Here is a 13,249-nt window from a genome sequence, read left to right as displayed (position 1 = left end):
TTTCATTCCGTTCTTTATCTGAGGTTTTTTTTGTGCTACATCAGAAACGAAATAACAATTATTTCCCTCTCCTTTACACTTGTGTATCTTGAATCTGTTGAGTATTTACAAAACATACTCTTTAAGAGACACGAGACTGCATATCTGCCGTCTCAAACTATCTTGTGGAGGAACTCAGTGAGCGGAGCAGCATCTGTGATGATGGAAGGGGGGATTATCTGCGTTTTGTGTCAAAATGCTGACTGTCTCAATCTCCTGAACAAGACAGTGCCATTTTCTCTCCCAACCACCCAGCCACAGTGCACGTGTTGATCAACAAATATACTTTGAATTTGAATCAGTAATGGTGGGAGGAGAGGGGAAGCTGTGTTTCCCCGACCTGTTCCTTTGACAGAATGCTTTTCTCCATCTCTATGCGCCACCTCAACACTGGCCTTTCAAAGTTCTTCCATAAGAACAATAATATCTGCGGCAGTAGTGGGACGGGGTCCAGTACGTAAACTATTAGGGAAATACTGACCTCCACAGCACAATTAATGTAGAAATGTGATGATATGGTGTTTATCTAGACCAGGTCTCTCTGTCCAGTCAGGGGTCTGTTAATGGAATTTACTTTACTGTACGAACGTCCATTGATGAATCCAATTAATACAATAGTTTTGAGCTAACTTTTGTGTGCTTAAATACTGAGTTGAGACATCTAACAGTTTGACCACTGTCTGTTCCCATGGAAGATGTTCAACAGAAACACAAGGAGACTCTGCGGACACAAACTGAGACACTGAGAGTGAACACGATCCTGATGAGGGAGAAGGTGAAGGTTTTCCAGCTGGTTGATCGATACGCTGAGCTCACGGTCATTTCTACTGTCCGAGATCGGAGACTGGTGGAACATGAGCTGCTGGCGAGAGGCAGAGACCACGAGGAGTGGAGAGAAAAACATCTCCGCAGAGAGCTGGAAAAACTCCGGACTGATCAGTTCTTCCAGAGCAGCTTTTCCTGGAGTAAATCCAAATCTGGGAGTTCGGCAGCAGTGGCCGGAGTCCCGGGGATCGGGAAAACAACAATGGTACAAAAGATTATTTATGACTGGGCCACGGGGAAAATATATCAAAAGTTCCATTTTGTCTTCAGTTTCCAATTCCGGAATTTAAACTCCATTAACTGCAGAATAAACCTGAAGGAACTGATTCTGGATCAGTATCCATACTTTCAGAATATCCTGAGAGAGGTTTGGAAGAACCCAGAGGGATTGCTGTTTATATTGGATGGTTTGGATGAATTCAATGACAAAATTAATTTTGCTCACTGTCGGAGAGACTCAGAACCTCAGTCCACATGCACAGATCCTGAATTCAAGTGCAAGGTGTCTGACATTGTGTACAGTTTAATCCAGCACAAGCTGCTCCCAGGGTGTTCAGTGCTGGTGACAACCCGTCCCACTGCGTTACATTTATTGGAAAAGGCAGATATCGGTATCTGGGTTGAAATCTTGGGATTTGTTAGTGAGGAACGGAAAGAATATTTCTTCAGGCACTTTGAAGATCAGACGGTGGCGGCAGCTGTTTTCAAATACGTGGAGGAGAACGAGATCCTGTACACCATGAGCTGCAACCCCTCCTACTGCTGGATCCTCGCGCTGGCACTGGGCCCCTTCTTCACACAAAGAGTCAGGGACCCACAGCGAGTTCCCAAGACCATCACCCAACTGTACTCCTACTATATTTACAACATCCTGAAAAACCATGGCCGTGAGATTGAGAACCCCCGTGATGTGTTACTCAGGGTTGGTCAGATGGCCTTCAGAGGAGTTTTCGATAAGAAGATTGTGTTTACAGATGGAGATCTGATCAACTACAATCTGCAGCATTCCCAATTCCTGTCCGGCTTCCTGATGGAGCTTTTGGAAAGAGACGATTCGGCCCGCAGCGTGGTGTACACATTCCCACACCTCACCATCCAAGAGTTTGTTGCTGCAGTCGCACTATTTCTGAATCCACATCCCGGGAATATCCTGAAATCCCTCACTGAAGCCCACAACACGACAGATGGGCGATTTGATGTTTATCTCCGTTTTGTTGCTGGTTTGTCCTCCCCAATAACAGCTCGGGGCCTGGAGGAGTTTCTGGGTCCATTTCCTCATGAAACAACCTGCCGGGTGATTGACTGGGTGAAGGAGCAGGTTAAACGCCAGAGTGGAAACACAGAGAGTGCAGCTGGTAAAAGGAGCCTCCTGAACACATTGCACTACCTATTTGAGTCTCAGAATAGCGGGCTGGCTCAGGCCGCACTGGGATCTGTGGAAACACTTTCATTCTGTGGTATGACGCTGACCCCGATTGACTGCGCAGTCCTGTCTCATGCCATCGGACTCTGTGATACAATAAAACACCTCGCCCTAGGGAACTGCCAGATTCAGTGTGAAGGAATCCAGCGGCTGGGACCCGGGCTGCACAAATGCCAAAAGTTGAGGTAACTTGATTTATCTCTCTCTCTCTGAACTGTGGAACTGTTCCATTGTGTTGTTTCAATGTGACTGAATTTAGGCAAAATTGGAGTAAATCAGATTGTGAAGAATTGTGAAAAAATACCCATGTGATCAGTCAGTAATCAACAAGGAAGGGAGGGTTCTGTGGTTCCTTGTGAAGGTATGCTGGGGATGTCATCAGATAAGTGAACAACGGCCATTGGTTTAATGGTAGTAAATCACAGGAATGACCGTGTTTCTCACTGCCTGTGACACGTCCATTGACAATGTTCCTTCTCATGTTACTGACACCCAGACTGACACTGACTCCAACGGGTGGATCAGAGCTTCACACGCCCTTCCCGGTGACGGACAGGAAAGAATCTCCTACATTAAAACATTTGATTGATCTATGGAATAAGATAAACGTTGATAATTAAATAAAGAAATCTTTATTAGCAATGAGACCTTTGATTCAAAACAGGCTTATTCCTTTTACAAAGGATAATCAACTTTTATGTAATTGGAACAAACAAGGGATTAGATCTATAGGAGACTGTTATGAACGATGTATATTGATGTCATTTGAGCAATTAATGAATAAATATAAAATAACAAATAACACTTTATTTTGTTACATTCAAGTAAGGGCTTATTGAAAGACAAACTGGATCAAACAATGTTTTTGCCAAAACCCAATGAAATTGAAATTTTAATTCAATAAGGAAAAGTTTAAAAAATATTTTTTATGTATAATTTCATTCAAAAACAGACAATTTAACAAGAAATCCACAAGTCAAAACAAAAATGGGAAACATATCTGAATACAAATATTGATTAAACAAATTGGTCAAGACTGTGTCTTGACAGTATGACAAATGCAATAAACGTACGACTTAGAATAGTACAATGTTATTTTTTACACCAATTATATATTACACCGCAAAAAATAAATAGATTAAATTCAAACTTATCTGATCAATGTTTTCGGTGTGATCAAGAAATTGGTATTTTTCTTACATGCTTTCTTGAATTATGTTCCATAATTCAACATTTTTGGATAAATTTAAGAGTTTTATTGGAACAAATTACTGGAAGTCAACTTCCACATAACGCTATATTATTTCTATTAGGTGATATTGAAGGGATAAAACCGAAACTTAAACTGAATAAATAACACAAAAAAATTATAAAAAATTCATTGGCAGTAGCCAAGAAGGCCATAGCAGTTACTTGGAAATCGGATTCGTATTTAAGTATGGATCTTTGGAATAATAAAATTTCTAGTTGTATGCTACTCGAAAAAGATTACTTATAGTTTAAGAGATAAATATGATACATTTTTGAATATTTGGCGCCCTTATTTACAAAAGATAGGATGGCATATTTAGTTGCTCCGATGATAAAGATGTTGGTCCCTTGGGGAAAGTAATAAATATACTAAATTATTTTGAATCCCATGGAGCATGTGGAAACCTTCCAATATCCAGGCAGTTCTTCTTTCTTCTTTTTCAGGTAGGGGTATATATCGGGGAGAAGGTTTAAGGGGATGGGGGAGGGTATATATTATCATTCTATGTAATCATTTCGAAAACTCAATAAAATTATATTAATAAAGAAACCGTCCGCAGTCCGAGTGAGAAGAAAATAAATACCATTGTGAGATTGTCCTACCCTACCCTTCCCCGTGTGCCACTATCTCCATCATATCATACCACCTGCAGGACTGTGCTCACTACCCAGCTCCCATATTGGTTTTGTCCTCTCCCGATTATCGGCCCTAACTTAGGCCTTCCCCTCACATGCGAACTATTTCCGCATCCTTTCCTCCTGTGGGGATCTCTCCTCCCTATCCCCCTTTGTTCCTGTGGGATCTCTCTTCCCGATCCCCATTCTCCTTTCGTATCTCTATTTCGCCCCCCCCCCCCTCACCTTCCTCCTGTGGGATCTCTCTTTCCTGTCACCCTTCCTCCTGTGGGATCTCTCTTTCCTGTCACCCTTCCTCCTGTCGAATCTCTCTACCCCATCCCTCTTCTTCCTGTGGATCTGTCCTCCCCATCCCTCTTCCTACTATGTGATCTCTCTTCCCCATCCCCCTTCCTCCTGTGGGGTTTCTCTTCCAGTGGACATTTTCCCAACCACAACTCCTCCTCACTGTGGGACGTTCTCCCAACCTTCAAACCTGCGCTTCCGACCCTCTCACCTCAGGAACGTTTTTCTAACCATCGGGAATGAGAAGGAATACTTGCAGTTTACAGGGTCAAGTCGACAGACTAAATTACTGGTATTCGGTGAACACGCTGGAGCTGGACAGTGAGGGACATTGGCAGTGATGGGAACTCCCATCTGTGATTCACTGAAGGGTTTAATGTTTCCTGAAATATCCTCAGAAACACGGTTTGAATCACTTTGTTCATCAATTTGTCTGTTTGTGTTTAGACTTGGGGGGAATGACCTGGCAGATTCAGGAGTGAAACTGGTGTTTGCGGCTCTGAGAAACCCCGAGTGTAAAATACAGAAACTGCAGTAAGTATCAAACTGTGGGAGATGGTGTTTACAGTAACTGGGTGTCTGACACTGAACATTAATGTGATGTGTCATTGTGTTACTGTTGAACACTAGGGATTTGCAATGTCTCCTGTCTCTCTGTGCCTTCACTCTCACTCTGTCTCATCTCCAGGCTGGAGAGAGTTGGTCTCACAGATTCTGGTGTCGAGGATCTCGCCTCCGCTGTCAGTACAAACCGATCACTGACGGAGCTGAGCCTGGGATCAAACACACTCACAGACGTATCCGTCCCCGCTCTCCACCGCCTCATAATGACCCTCCCGAGTCTGGAGTGGATCCAGTGAGTGTTTGTATTGATGGTCAATGTTTTAAATTTATCAAAATCGCCGTTTTCTGGTGATGTTTGTCTGCGACTGCTGTTTAAATATTAACCGCAGTCCCGTATTGCTGACACTGTTGTGTAATCTTTATGTCATCTTTATTCTTCCATCTATTTCAGGCTGACGGGGAATCGGTTCAGTGAGACCGGGAAAAAGGAACTGAGATCTCTGCAGGAATCCAGACCCGGATTGTCAGCGAGTCAGTGAGTGTATGAACAGTTGAATGTGTGAATATCTCCGCCCGAGGGATGGGGACATTTTGGTCGATTCCTCGCCCTCCCCTTAAACCAACGCTCTCCAGGTTTAATTCCGAACCGTTCTAACGGAACTGGCTCCGGTCTAACGCTCTGTGACCATGTCGCGGTGACGTTATTTCACCACACTTTCAGCAGCGCTGCTACCGCTGGGTGACAGGATTCTGGAGCTCCTCCAAGTGGATCACGTGGGATTACACAGGCAAAGAGAACCCGGGGGCTGGGGCTCAGTCTTCGACACCCATGGCCTGGGGTGGGATTATCGGGGGAGAGAATCATTTTTCTCCCTTTGCTGCGGATGGTGCATTCGGTAGACTGGCTGATATAATAATGTTAGACAGGGAAACACCTTGGTAGAGACGCTGGATCTGCAGTTACTTAACACATGGCCCTGAAGTGTGATTTTATAATCATCGGTTCCCCGATGCAGTGTGACGGTGAGAAACTGGACTGATTATTCAAATTGTCTCGCTTTGTCACTGATCAGTTAATTGTGTGTGACTCCGAGTGAATCGGGAGTAGTTTATTTATTTGTTTATTCATACACGCCATCAGCTCACAAATTGTCTAATTTAATTTATATTTTGTCATAATTAAAATTAATAAACCTCTTTAACTTCCTGCCTTGGTTTCGGACTTAAGTCTCATTTGAGGTTTCTGCTGCCCTACGCACCCTGTGCACTGCAACAGTGGGTCGGAACTCCTCACACTGACACAGCAGCGTCTCAGCCCCAGGCTGAGGGATATCGGACTTGCAGAGTCTGGGGCCCAGGATCTCATCTCCATCCAATCCCCACCGTGGCTAACTGACCCCGCCCCCGCACACACCCCTGGCCCCCGCAAACAGTTCAAATCGATTATAATATCAGACGTGAATCTACTGAGGTCCCGAGTACAAAAGGGGTGGGGGATGGAATACTGGCCTGAAGTACGGAGAGAAGCTCCCTCCACCGCGTCCCGTCACACACTCCCGGGGTCAGACACACTCTGAATCTCCCTCCACTCCGTCCCATCATACACTCCAGGGGTCAGACACAGACAGAAGCACCCTCCACACCATCCCGTCACACACTCCCGGGGTCAGGCACACAGTGAATCTCACTCCACACCGTTCTATCACACACTCCCCGGATGAACCACAGAGTGAAGCTCCCTCTGCGCCGTCCCACCACACACTCTCTGGTCAGGCACAGAGTGAAGCTCTCCGCATCGTCCCATCCCACATTCCTGGGACAGACACGGAGGAAAGGTCTCTGCAGTGTGAGCTGTATCAGCTAAGATCTCGAGTTGAAAGAGTTTACAGAGGAGACTCGCATTGCGTTCAACTTGGGACTGTCCCAATCACATTTGATTTCTAGGATCGAGAAGTAGCCCAGGATGAAATCAAAGATGAGGACAATTTTGCAAATACGAGACCCTACCCCTCGCCGTCCTCTCCCACCGTCTGCACTCCTAACGGGAAGTCGCTCCTTCTCATCCACTCACACGGGCCGCGCTCCCAATCAATCGCCACCCCTTCCAATTCACCCCAATCATCCGCATTTTTAACGGGACGCACTCCTTCCATTTGCTCCAATCGCCCGAAATTCCAATGGAATCACATCCCTTCCCATTCACTTAGATTGATTTCCGCCCACAGGGGCCCCGCTCCTTGCATTCACAACCTCAGTCCGCACTCCAAATAGACGTTACACTTTCCCAGTTACTGCCACCGTCCCAATTCCCAATGGACTCCTCCCCTTCTCATTCACGCCAACTGTCCGCACAGCTTCCTAGTCACCCCCATCGTCTGAACTCCCAATGGACCCCACTCTTTCCTGTTCTCTCCAACCGTACGACCGCTTCCTATTCACTCCCACCATCCGCCTCCCGAAGTGACTCCTTCCAGTACATGTCTAACCGGACTGGGATCCTGGAAATTGTCGGGACGCCCGAAATCCGTGTTTTACAGAACTCAGGGCTGCGTTTCCGGAATTTGACTAGAACACCGATAGGTTTATTAGTCACAAGGTAAGTCGAATGACGTGTGAGTGTTGACGACTTTGTAAAACTGACGGGGCTCCTGGCGCAAAAGGTGGATGTGATCGGACTTCAGGAACTTCGACATGCCTTACTGAGGATGGTGGGCGGTGGCTAATAGCGGTTTATGGTTTCTAGGAGATACATTTCTCCCGGTTCTCGGTGTCCACATAGCACTCCAGAAGTTATACAGGGTACGGTTCCCGATCTCTGTCTCCACACCGAGGGGTTTACCGCTCACGGCTTCGGGTCTCTGTATCTATACCAGGAATTGTATCGCACACGTTTCCTAGTCTCTGTATCCTCCTCTCTCCACGGATCTCGGAGTAATAACGCACAGGATCTGGAGATGAGCATGTAGGAACGGTCTGTATTGTTTCCGATATATTTATTATTTCTGATAAACAGTCTGCACAATCGATTGGAGGGTGGTCCAGAGCGTCTGTCCTACGAGGGTCTCTGAATGAAAATGATGACTAGGGAGGGAACGACAGAAGGATTTAGAAAGGTCACCAGGGAGGGAGTGAAAGGTTGACTGAAAATGGTCTCCAGGGAGAAAGTGACGGGTTGAGTTAAAATGGCCGCCACGAGGGGGCGATGGGAGGGGTTAAGATGGCCGCGGTAACCTTGATTTCATGGCCGGCAGGGAGGGATTGGTTGACAAGAGATTGGGAGTGACAGGCAGAGTTAAAATGACCGACAGAATGGGGATGACGAACATGATCACCAGGGAGGGTGTTAAGTGCTGACTGAAAATAGGATTCGGGATTAAAGCCATAATATAAAATTATCACCAGGGAGAGAGTGAGGCGCTAACATAACATTGTCACCAGGGAGGGAGTAACACACTGACAAGTTAGAGGGAGTGACGGCCAGAGCTGAAATAGTCCCTGATGCCTTTGCCACAATGGCCAACAGGGCGGGAGAGACGCATCGGGTGAAATGGCCAAAATGGAGACAGTGGCACCTTGAGAAAAGAGAGGGGGTAATGGGTCGATGTTAAATAATCTATTGCTCTGACATAAAATGACCGCTGCTTCGTTTAAAATGACTGACCGGGCAGTTTAGGGTTAGTGATAACATGTTTAAAGTGAGCGCCGGGAAGGTGGGGGGAGGGGGGTGGAGACGCCAATTGAAAACGGCCGTCACCATCGTTAATTTTGTTAAGAAAAAGGGAGAGATGTGGTGACTGAAGGAGACTCCATTCGGCTGGGTTGAAATGTGCACCAAGGAGGGAGCGACACCTTGGTTAAAGTGATCGGCAGAGAAGGAGTGAAGGACACGTTGACTTGAAATTGCCAACGCTTCACTTGTAATGTCTGCTGGGAAGAGAGTGACGGCTTGGTAGAAGTGAGCACAAGACAGGGAGGGACGCGCTGATTTAAAATGGGCGAATCACTGGTTAATGTGGCCGCCAGGGATGGAGTAAGACACCGCCTTACGATGGCCACTGTCGGACACAGAATCTATGACGAAGGAACATGCGGTGTCCATGGAAACAATCATTGGATTTGAGTGTGTAATTCATTGTAATAACAGTATTTTAAGTTGTGTTTTATATAGTATAGGGAATTGTATATATGTTTTAATTCTAATAATTTTGTCATTGAATAAACTATTGTATATATCTCAGATATTCACACATATATGTACATGAGGGTTTGAGGGAGGAGGGGAAAGGGGGAGGTAGGGTTTGGGACGCTGATAGGACGGAGAAGGGAGCGACTCACTCAACGATGGAGGGAAGGGATCGGCTGGAGGAGGGAAATTTCCCATCAGAAAATGTTCACCACCCAGTATGTGGTGGATGGCAGGAGAAGGGGCAAGGGGACAGAGAGAAGAGGCTGTCCGGAGTGATGGGGAGAGTCGAGGAGCGACTCACTGCATAACAGGGAGAAAGAGCCCGATGAGGATAACCGAATATTGGCATCGTAAACTGGCAGCCAACCAGCATAACATGCAGAGCATCGAGGTGGTGGGGAGAGGAAAGTGAGGGGAGGGAGGAAGGTGTTTGCGAGTGATGCGATGGGAAAGGGGTTGACAAGATGGTGAGTGTGAGGGAGTGACACACATCGTAGTGGAGGAAATGGAAGGGAGGGTCACACACTGTCATAAAATGGCTGTCGGCAGAAGCTTAAATGGAGAGTCAGGAGAGCGGACACCGAGGGAAAGGAGAGGAGTGATGAGGAGTTGAGATTGAATAAACAGGGAGGGAAGTGAGTAATAGGTGAAGAAAAGGATGTGCCTCATTCTATGATGCTTGGAGAGCAGTTCTCAATGGTAACCATCACAAGATGGCCGCCGGCCAGGGTGAAATGTGCGGTGATAGAGGAGAGAGCGATGTACCAGAGAGCATAATGCTTCAGGAGTGACAGGATGCCGAGGATGGGACAGGGCAACTTGTAACAAGGGAGCTGGAACACTGAGGGGTACCCATGGGGAGGAATGTAGCTACGGGCAGAGTTTGGCACCGTTACCAACCACCACCCCCCCACCATCTCCAAAATACCGCCCTATTTTTTCCCTACCCTCCTCAGGTCGCCCGGCACGAATCCTTCAGGCAGCCCCGTGCAGTGGGGAACGTGTCGTCACTGAGGGCCGTCGGAGGCAGGAGTGGGCGCGGGTCTGCTGGAGAAGATGGAGGCGAGGTCTGTCGATGCGGGCTGGTTAGCAGGGGGCGGGGTTAGAGGGAGGGATCAGTTTGAAGGGGGATGGGAGAAAGAAAAGGTGCGGAGAGGAGACTAGATGAGTAAAACCATCATCGCCTCTGCGGCGTCTATTAACCACTGCCTCAGCCTCTCTCTCCTTGACTCGCCTCCCTTCCCCCTCTGTCCTCTTTTCCCTCTCCATCTCTTCCCCACCTCTCTGTCCTCCAACCTGTCATCCAGCCCCTCTCACTATCCTTTATTTATTTTCTCCCTCTCTCTCCCTCTCTCTCTCTCTCTCTCTCTCTCTCTCTCTCTCTCTCTCTCTCTCTCTCTCTCTCTCTCTCTCTACCGCTCCCGCTCTCTTGCTCCTACCCGTCTCTTCCTATCCTATTATACTCTCTTTTAGGAAGTGGGTGGAGCCAAAAGAGAAATTATTAAGAGTAAGGTCAAATTCCGCTAGACAGAGCAGAGTGGTGGTAGAGGGGAACTGGTTAGGTCTAGAATCAAAAAAAGAAGCGGAGAGCTTTGAGACTTTCCTGGTGGGGGATGGAGTATATATGGACTGGACATCCATGGTGAAAATAGAGCGGTGATGGCCAAGGAGCTTAAAATCGTTGAAAACTTTCAAAGCGTGAGAAGTGTCACGAACATAGGTAGGAAGGGATTGAGCAAGAGGGGCTAAAACAGTGATAGGAAGTGATTGAATGTCCACTGTACCTCTTCCTATAGATGCTGCCAGGCCTGCTGCGTTCACCAGCAACTTTTATCTGTGTTGCTTAGAACTTTTTATGTTTGTCTCTGTCATTTTTCAAAAGCTTCCCATTCTTTTCGCTCCCCATTACTTTTGTGCTTTTTATATTACCCTTCTTTTACTTTGCCTCATCCTTCCTTTATAGTACATCTTCTTTCTGTTCTGTTCCTTCTGCAATGCTTCCAGAAATTCCAGCAGTGACGAACAGGCACAGAGATCTCTGAAGACGCAGAAACAAGTAGATAGAATGAAGGCATCCAATAGGATGCCTGCGTTTTGCTGCTGGGCACAAGTAGAGGAGTGTGAGGTTTAGTGGGGACCGGAGGAATGAATTCTTCTGAAAGTAACGATCTGGAACACACAGCCTGAGGGGACTGTGCTGGTTGGTATTTAAGGACCGTTTCCTTGAACACTTGAATCATGAAAATAGTAGACAGCAGACCAAATGCTGAATTGGGAGAGAGAGATTCTCGATGATCAGCATATACACGATGGGCTTCAGTCCCTGTTCCTTTGCTGCATAAACCTCTGACTCTGCTCTGGGAACCTGGAACACAGAGCTTCAGGCCGGACTGACCTGAAACATTCAAAAACGTTGTAATGAATTTCTTTTGAATAAGGGTGTCATCTGTAAAATAATGAAGCACCATTTTTGGTGAAAAATTGTGGATAATATTGGAGAGATGTGTGAAAGTTTGGTCAGTGGGAGGGATGAAGAATTTTACAGCATGGAAATAGGACCACCATCAGGCCTATCAATACTAATGCTATTTTTCTGCATTAATGCTTTGCTCTTTAAAATTTCTGTGCAAATGCCTTAGGTGTTACAGACTCATAAAACACTACTGCATAGAAACATGCACTTTATCCCACCTATACCTTGTCAAACTATTAAGCTCTCAATTCCTATCAGCTGGAGCTGATCCAACAATCTCTGAAATGTTGCAATCATACCTGCATTCACCACTTCCTTTGGTAGCTTTGTTCTACAATCTCGCCACCCTCGGATTAAGGAAGATCCTCCTCATGTTCTCTTTATATATTTCACCTTTCTCTCTCAAACTTTAGTTCCAGACTCACCCAACCTCAATAGAGATGCCTCCTGGCATATACCCTACGTACACCACTCATAATTTTGTGTAGCTCCATCAAATCTTCTCCTGTTCTCCTGTGCTCCAGGGAACAAAGTCACAACACTTTTAATTTCCCCTGTAAATCAGGTCTTCAAGTCCTGGCATCGTCCTTGTAAACCCTCTCTGCACCCTTTTTATCTTATTGATATCTTTCCTGCAGATAATTAAATGTAAGTAGTCAACATACCGTAAATTAAACCTCACCAACGTCCCATAAAATTTCGAAGAAAAACAAACTCTCCATGCCCCTCACTCAGTAATTTGATTGATCAAAGCTTTAGTGCAAAAACTATCTTTAAAACCCCCTCTTCCTCTGATGGTATTTTGGATCCGTATTCCCAAATCCATCTGTTATTCCACACCTTTCAGTGCCCTAACGTGCACGCTAAATATCTACTCATGTTGTCTATCCAAACACCTCACACATTTCTGCATTAAATACCACCTGCATATTTGCAGCTGGTCCAGATCCCATTGCAAGCTGTGATAACAATTCTTGCTGCCCATCTTGGTCTCATCTACAACTATGTTAATCGAATTGACCGCATATTATCATCCAGATCATTGGTACAGATGACAAAGAACAACAGACTCATTATCCATTCCTGCATCACACCACTAGGCACAGGCCTCCAGTCAGATAAGCAAAACTTCTACTGCCATTCTGCGGCTTATCCAGTAGAGCCAGTGTCTATTTCAATTTAGTACCCCATCTTGAATGCCAAATGACTCAACGTTTTTGATCAACCTCTCCTTGGGATTTGTCAACTGACTTGATAATGCTCATGTCGACAACATCAATTGCCTTTCCTTCATCAAATTTTACGGCAATTTCCTTGAAAATAATTATTCGCAGATTCATTACTACCTGGGAGAGGCAGATTCCCATCATCGCCGCCGTAAATCACTCATCCTGAATCTTGATGTTAGGTCTTCAAGTAATCAGCTTATTTTCCAATGGAACTATCCCTCTGTCTCAATCTCATTTACTCCTCTCAGAATTCTGCATGTTTGGTATCATTCCCTCTGTTTCTTCTCAGTTTGAACATATCAAATTTACCGGAGAAGATATGACTGATCTTAGCATGC

At 45.8% G+C, this 13,249-nt stretch overlaps 1 protein-coding gene across 1 annotated transcript in view; it reads left to right on the top strand.

Moving 5' to 3' along the window:
• LOC134342231 (NACHT, LRR and PYD domains-containing protein 3-like) overlaps positions 1–6,250 on the top strand; it is a 30,393-nt gene extending 24,143 nt beyond the window's left edge. The window contains exons 7-10 of the mRNA XM_063040195.1: positions 735–2,472; positions 4,907–4,993; positions 5,148–5,315; positions 5,475–6,250. Of these exons, the coding sequence (XP_062896265.1) occupies positions 735–2,472; positions 4,907–4,993; positions 5,148–5,315; positions 5,475–5,562 (2,081 nt within the window). The 3' untranslated portion in view covers positions 5,563–6,250. The remainder of the gene's footprint in view (positions 1–734; positions 2,473–4,906; positions 4,994–5,147; positions 5,316–5,474) is intronic.
• Positions 6,251–13,249: the final 6,999 nt, after the last annotated feature.

This window comes from Mobula hypostoma, unplaced genomic scaffold, assembly GCF_963921235.1.
Source record: "Mobula hypostoma unplaced genomic scaffold, sMobHyp1.1 scaffold_133, whole genome shotgun sequence".
In the NCBI taxonomy this organism is placed as follows: Eukaryota; Metazoa; Chordata; class Chondrichthyes; order Myliobatiformes; family Myliobatidae; genus Mobula; species Mobula hypostoma.
This window is presented reverse-complemented; position numbering and strand designations above follow the sequence as displayed.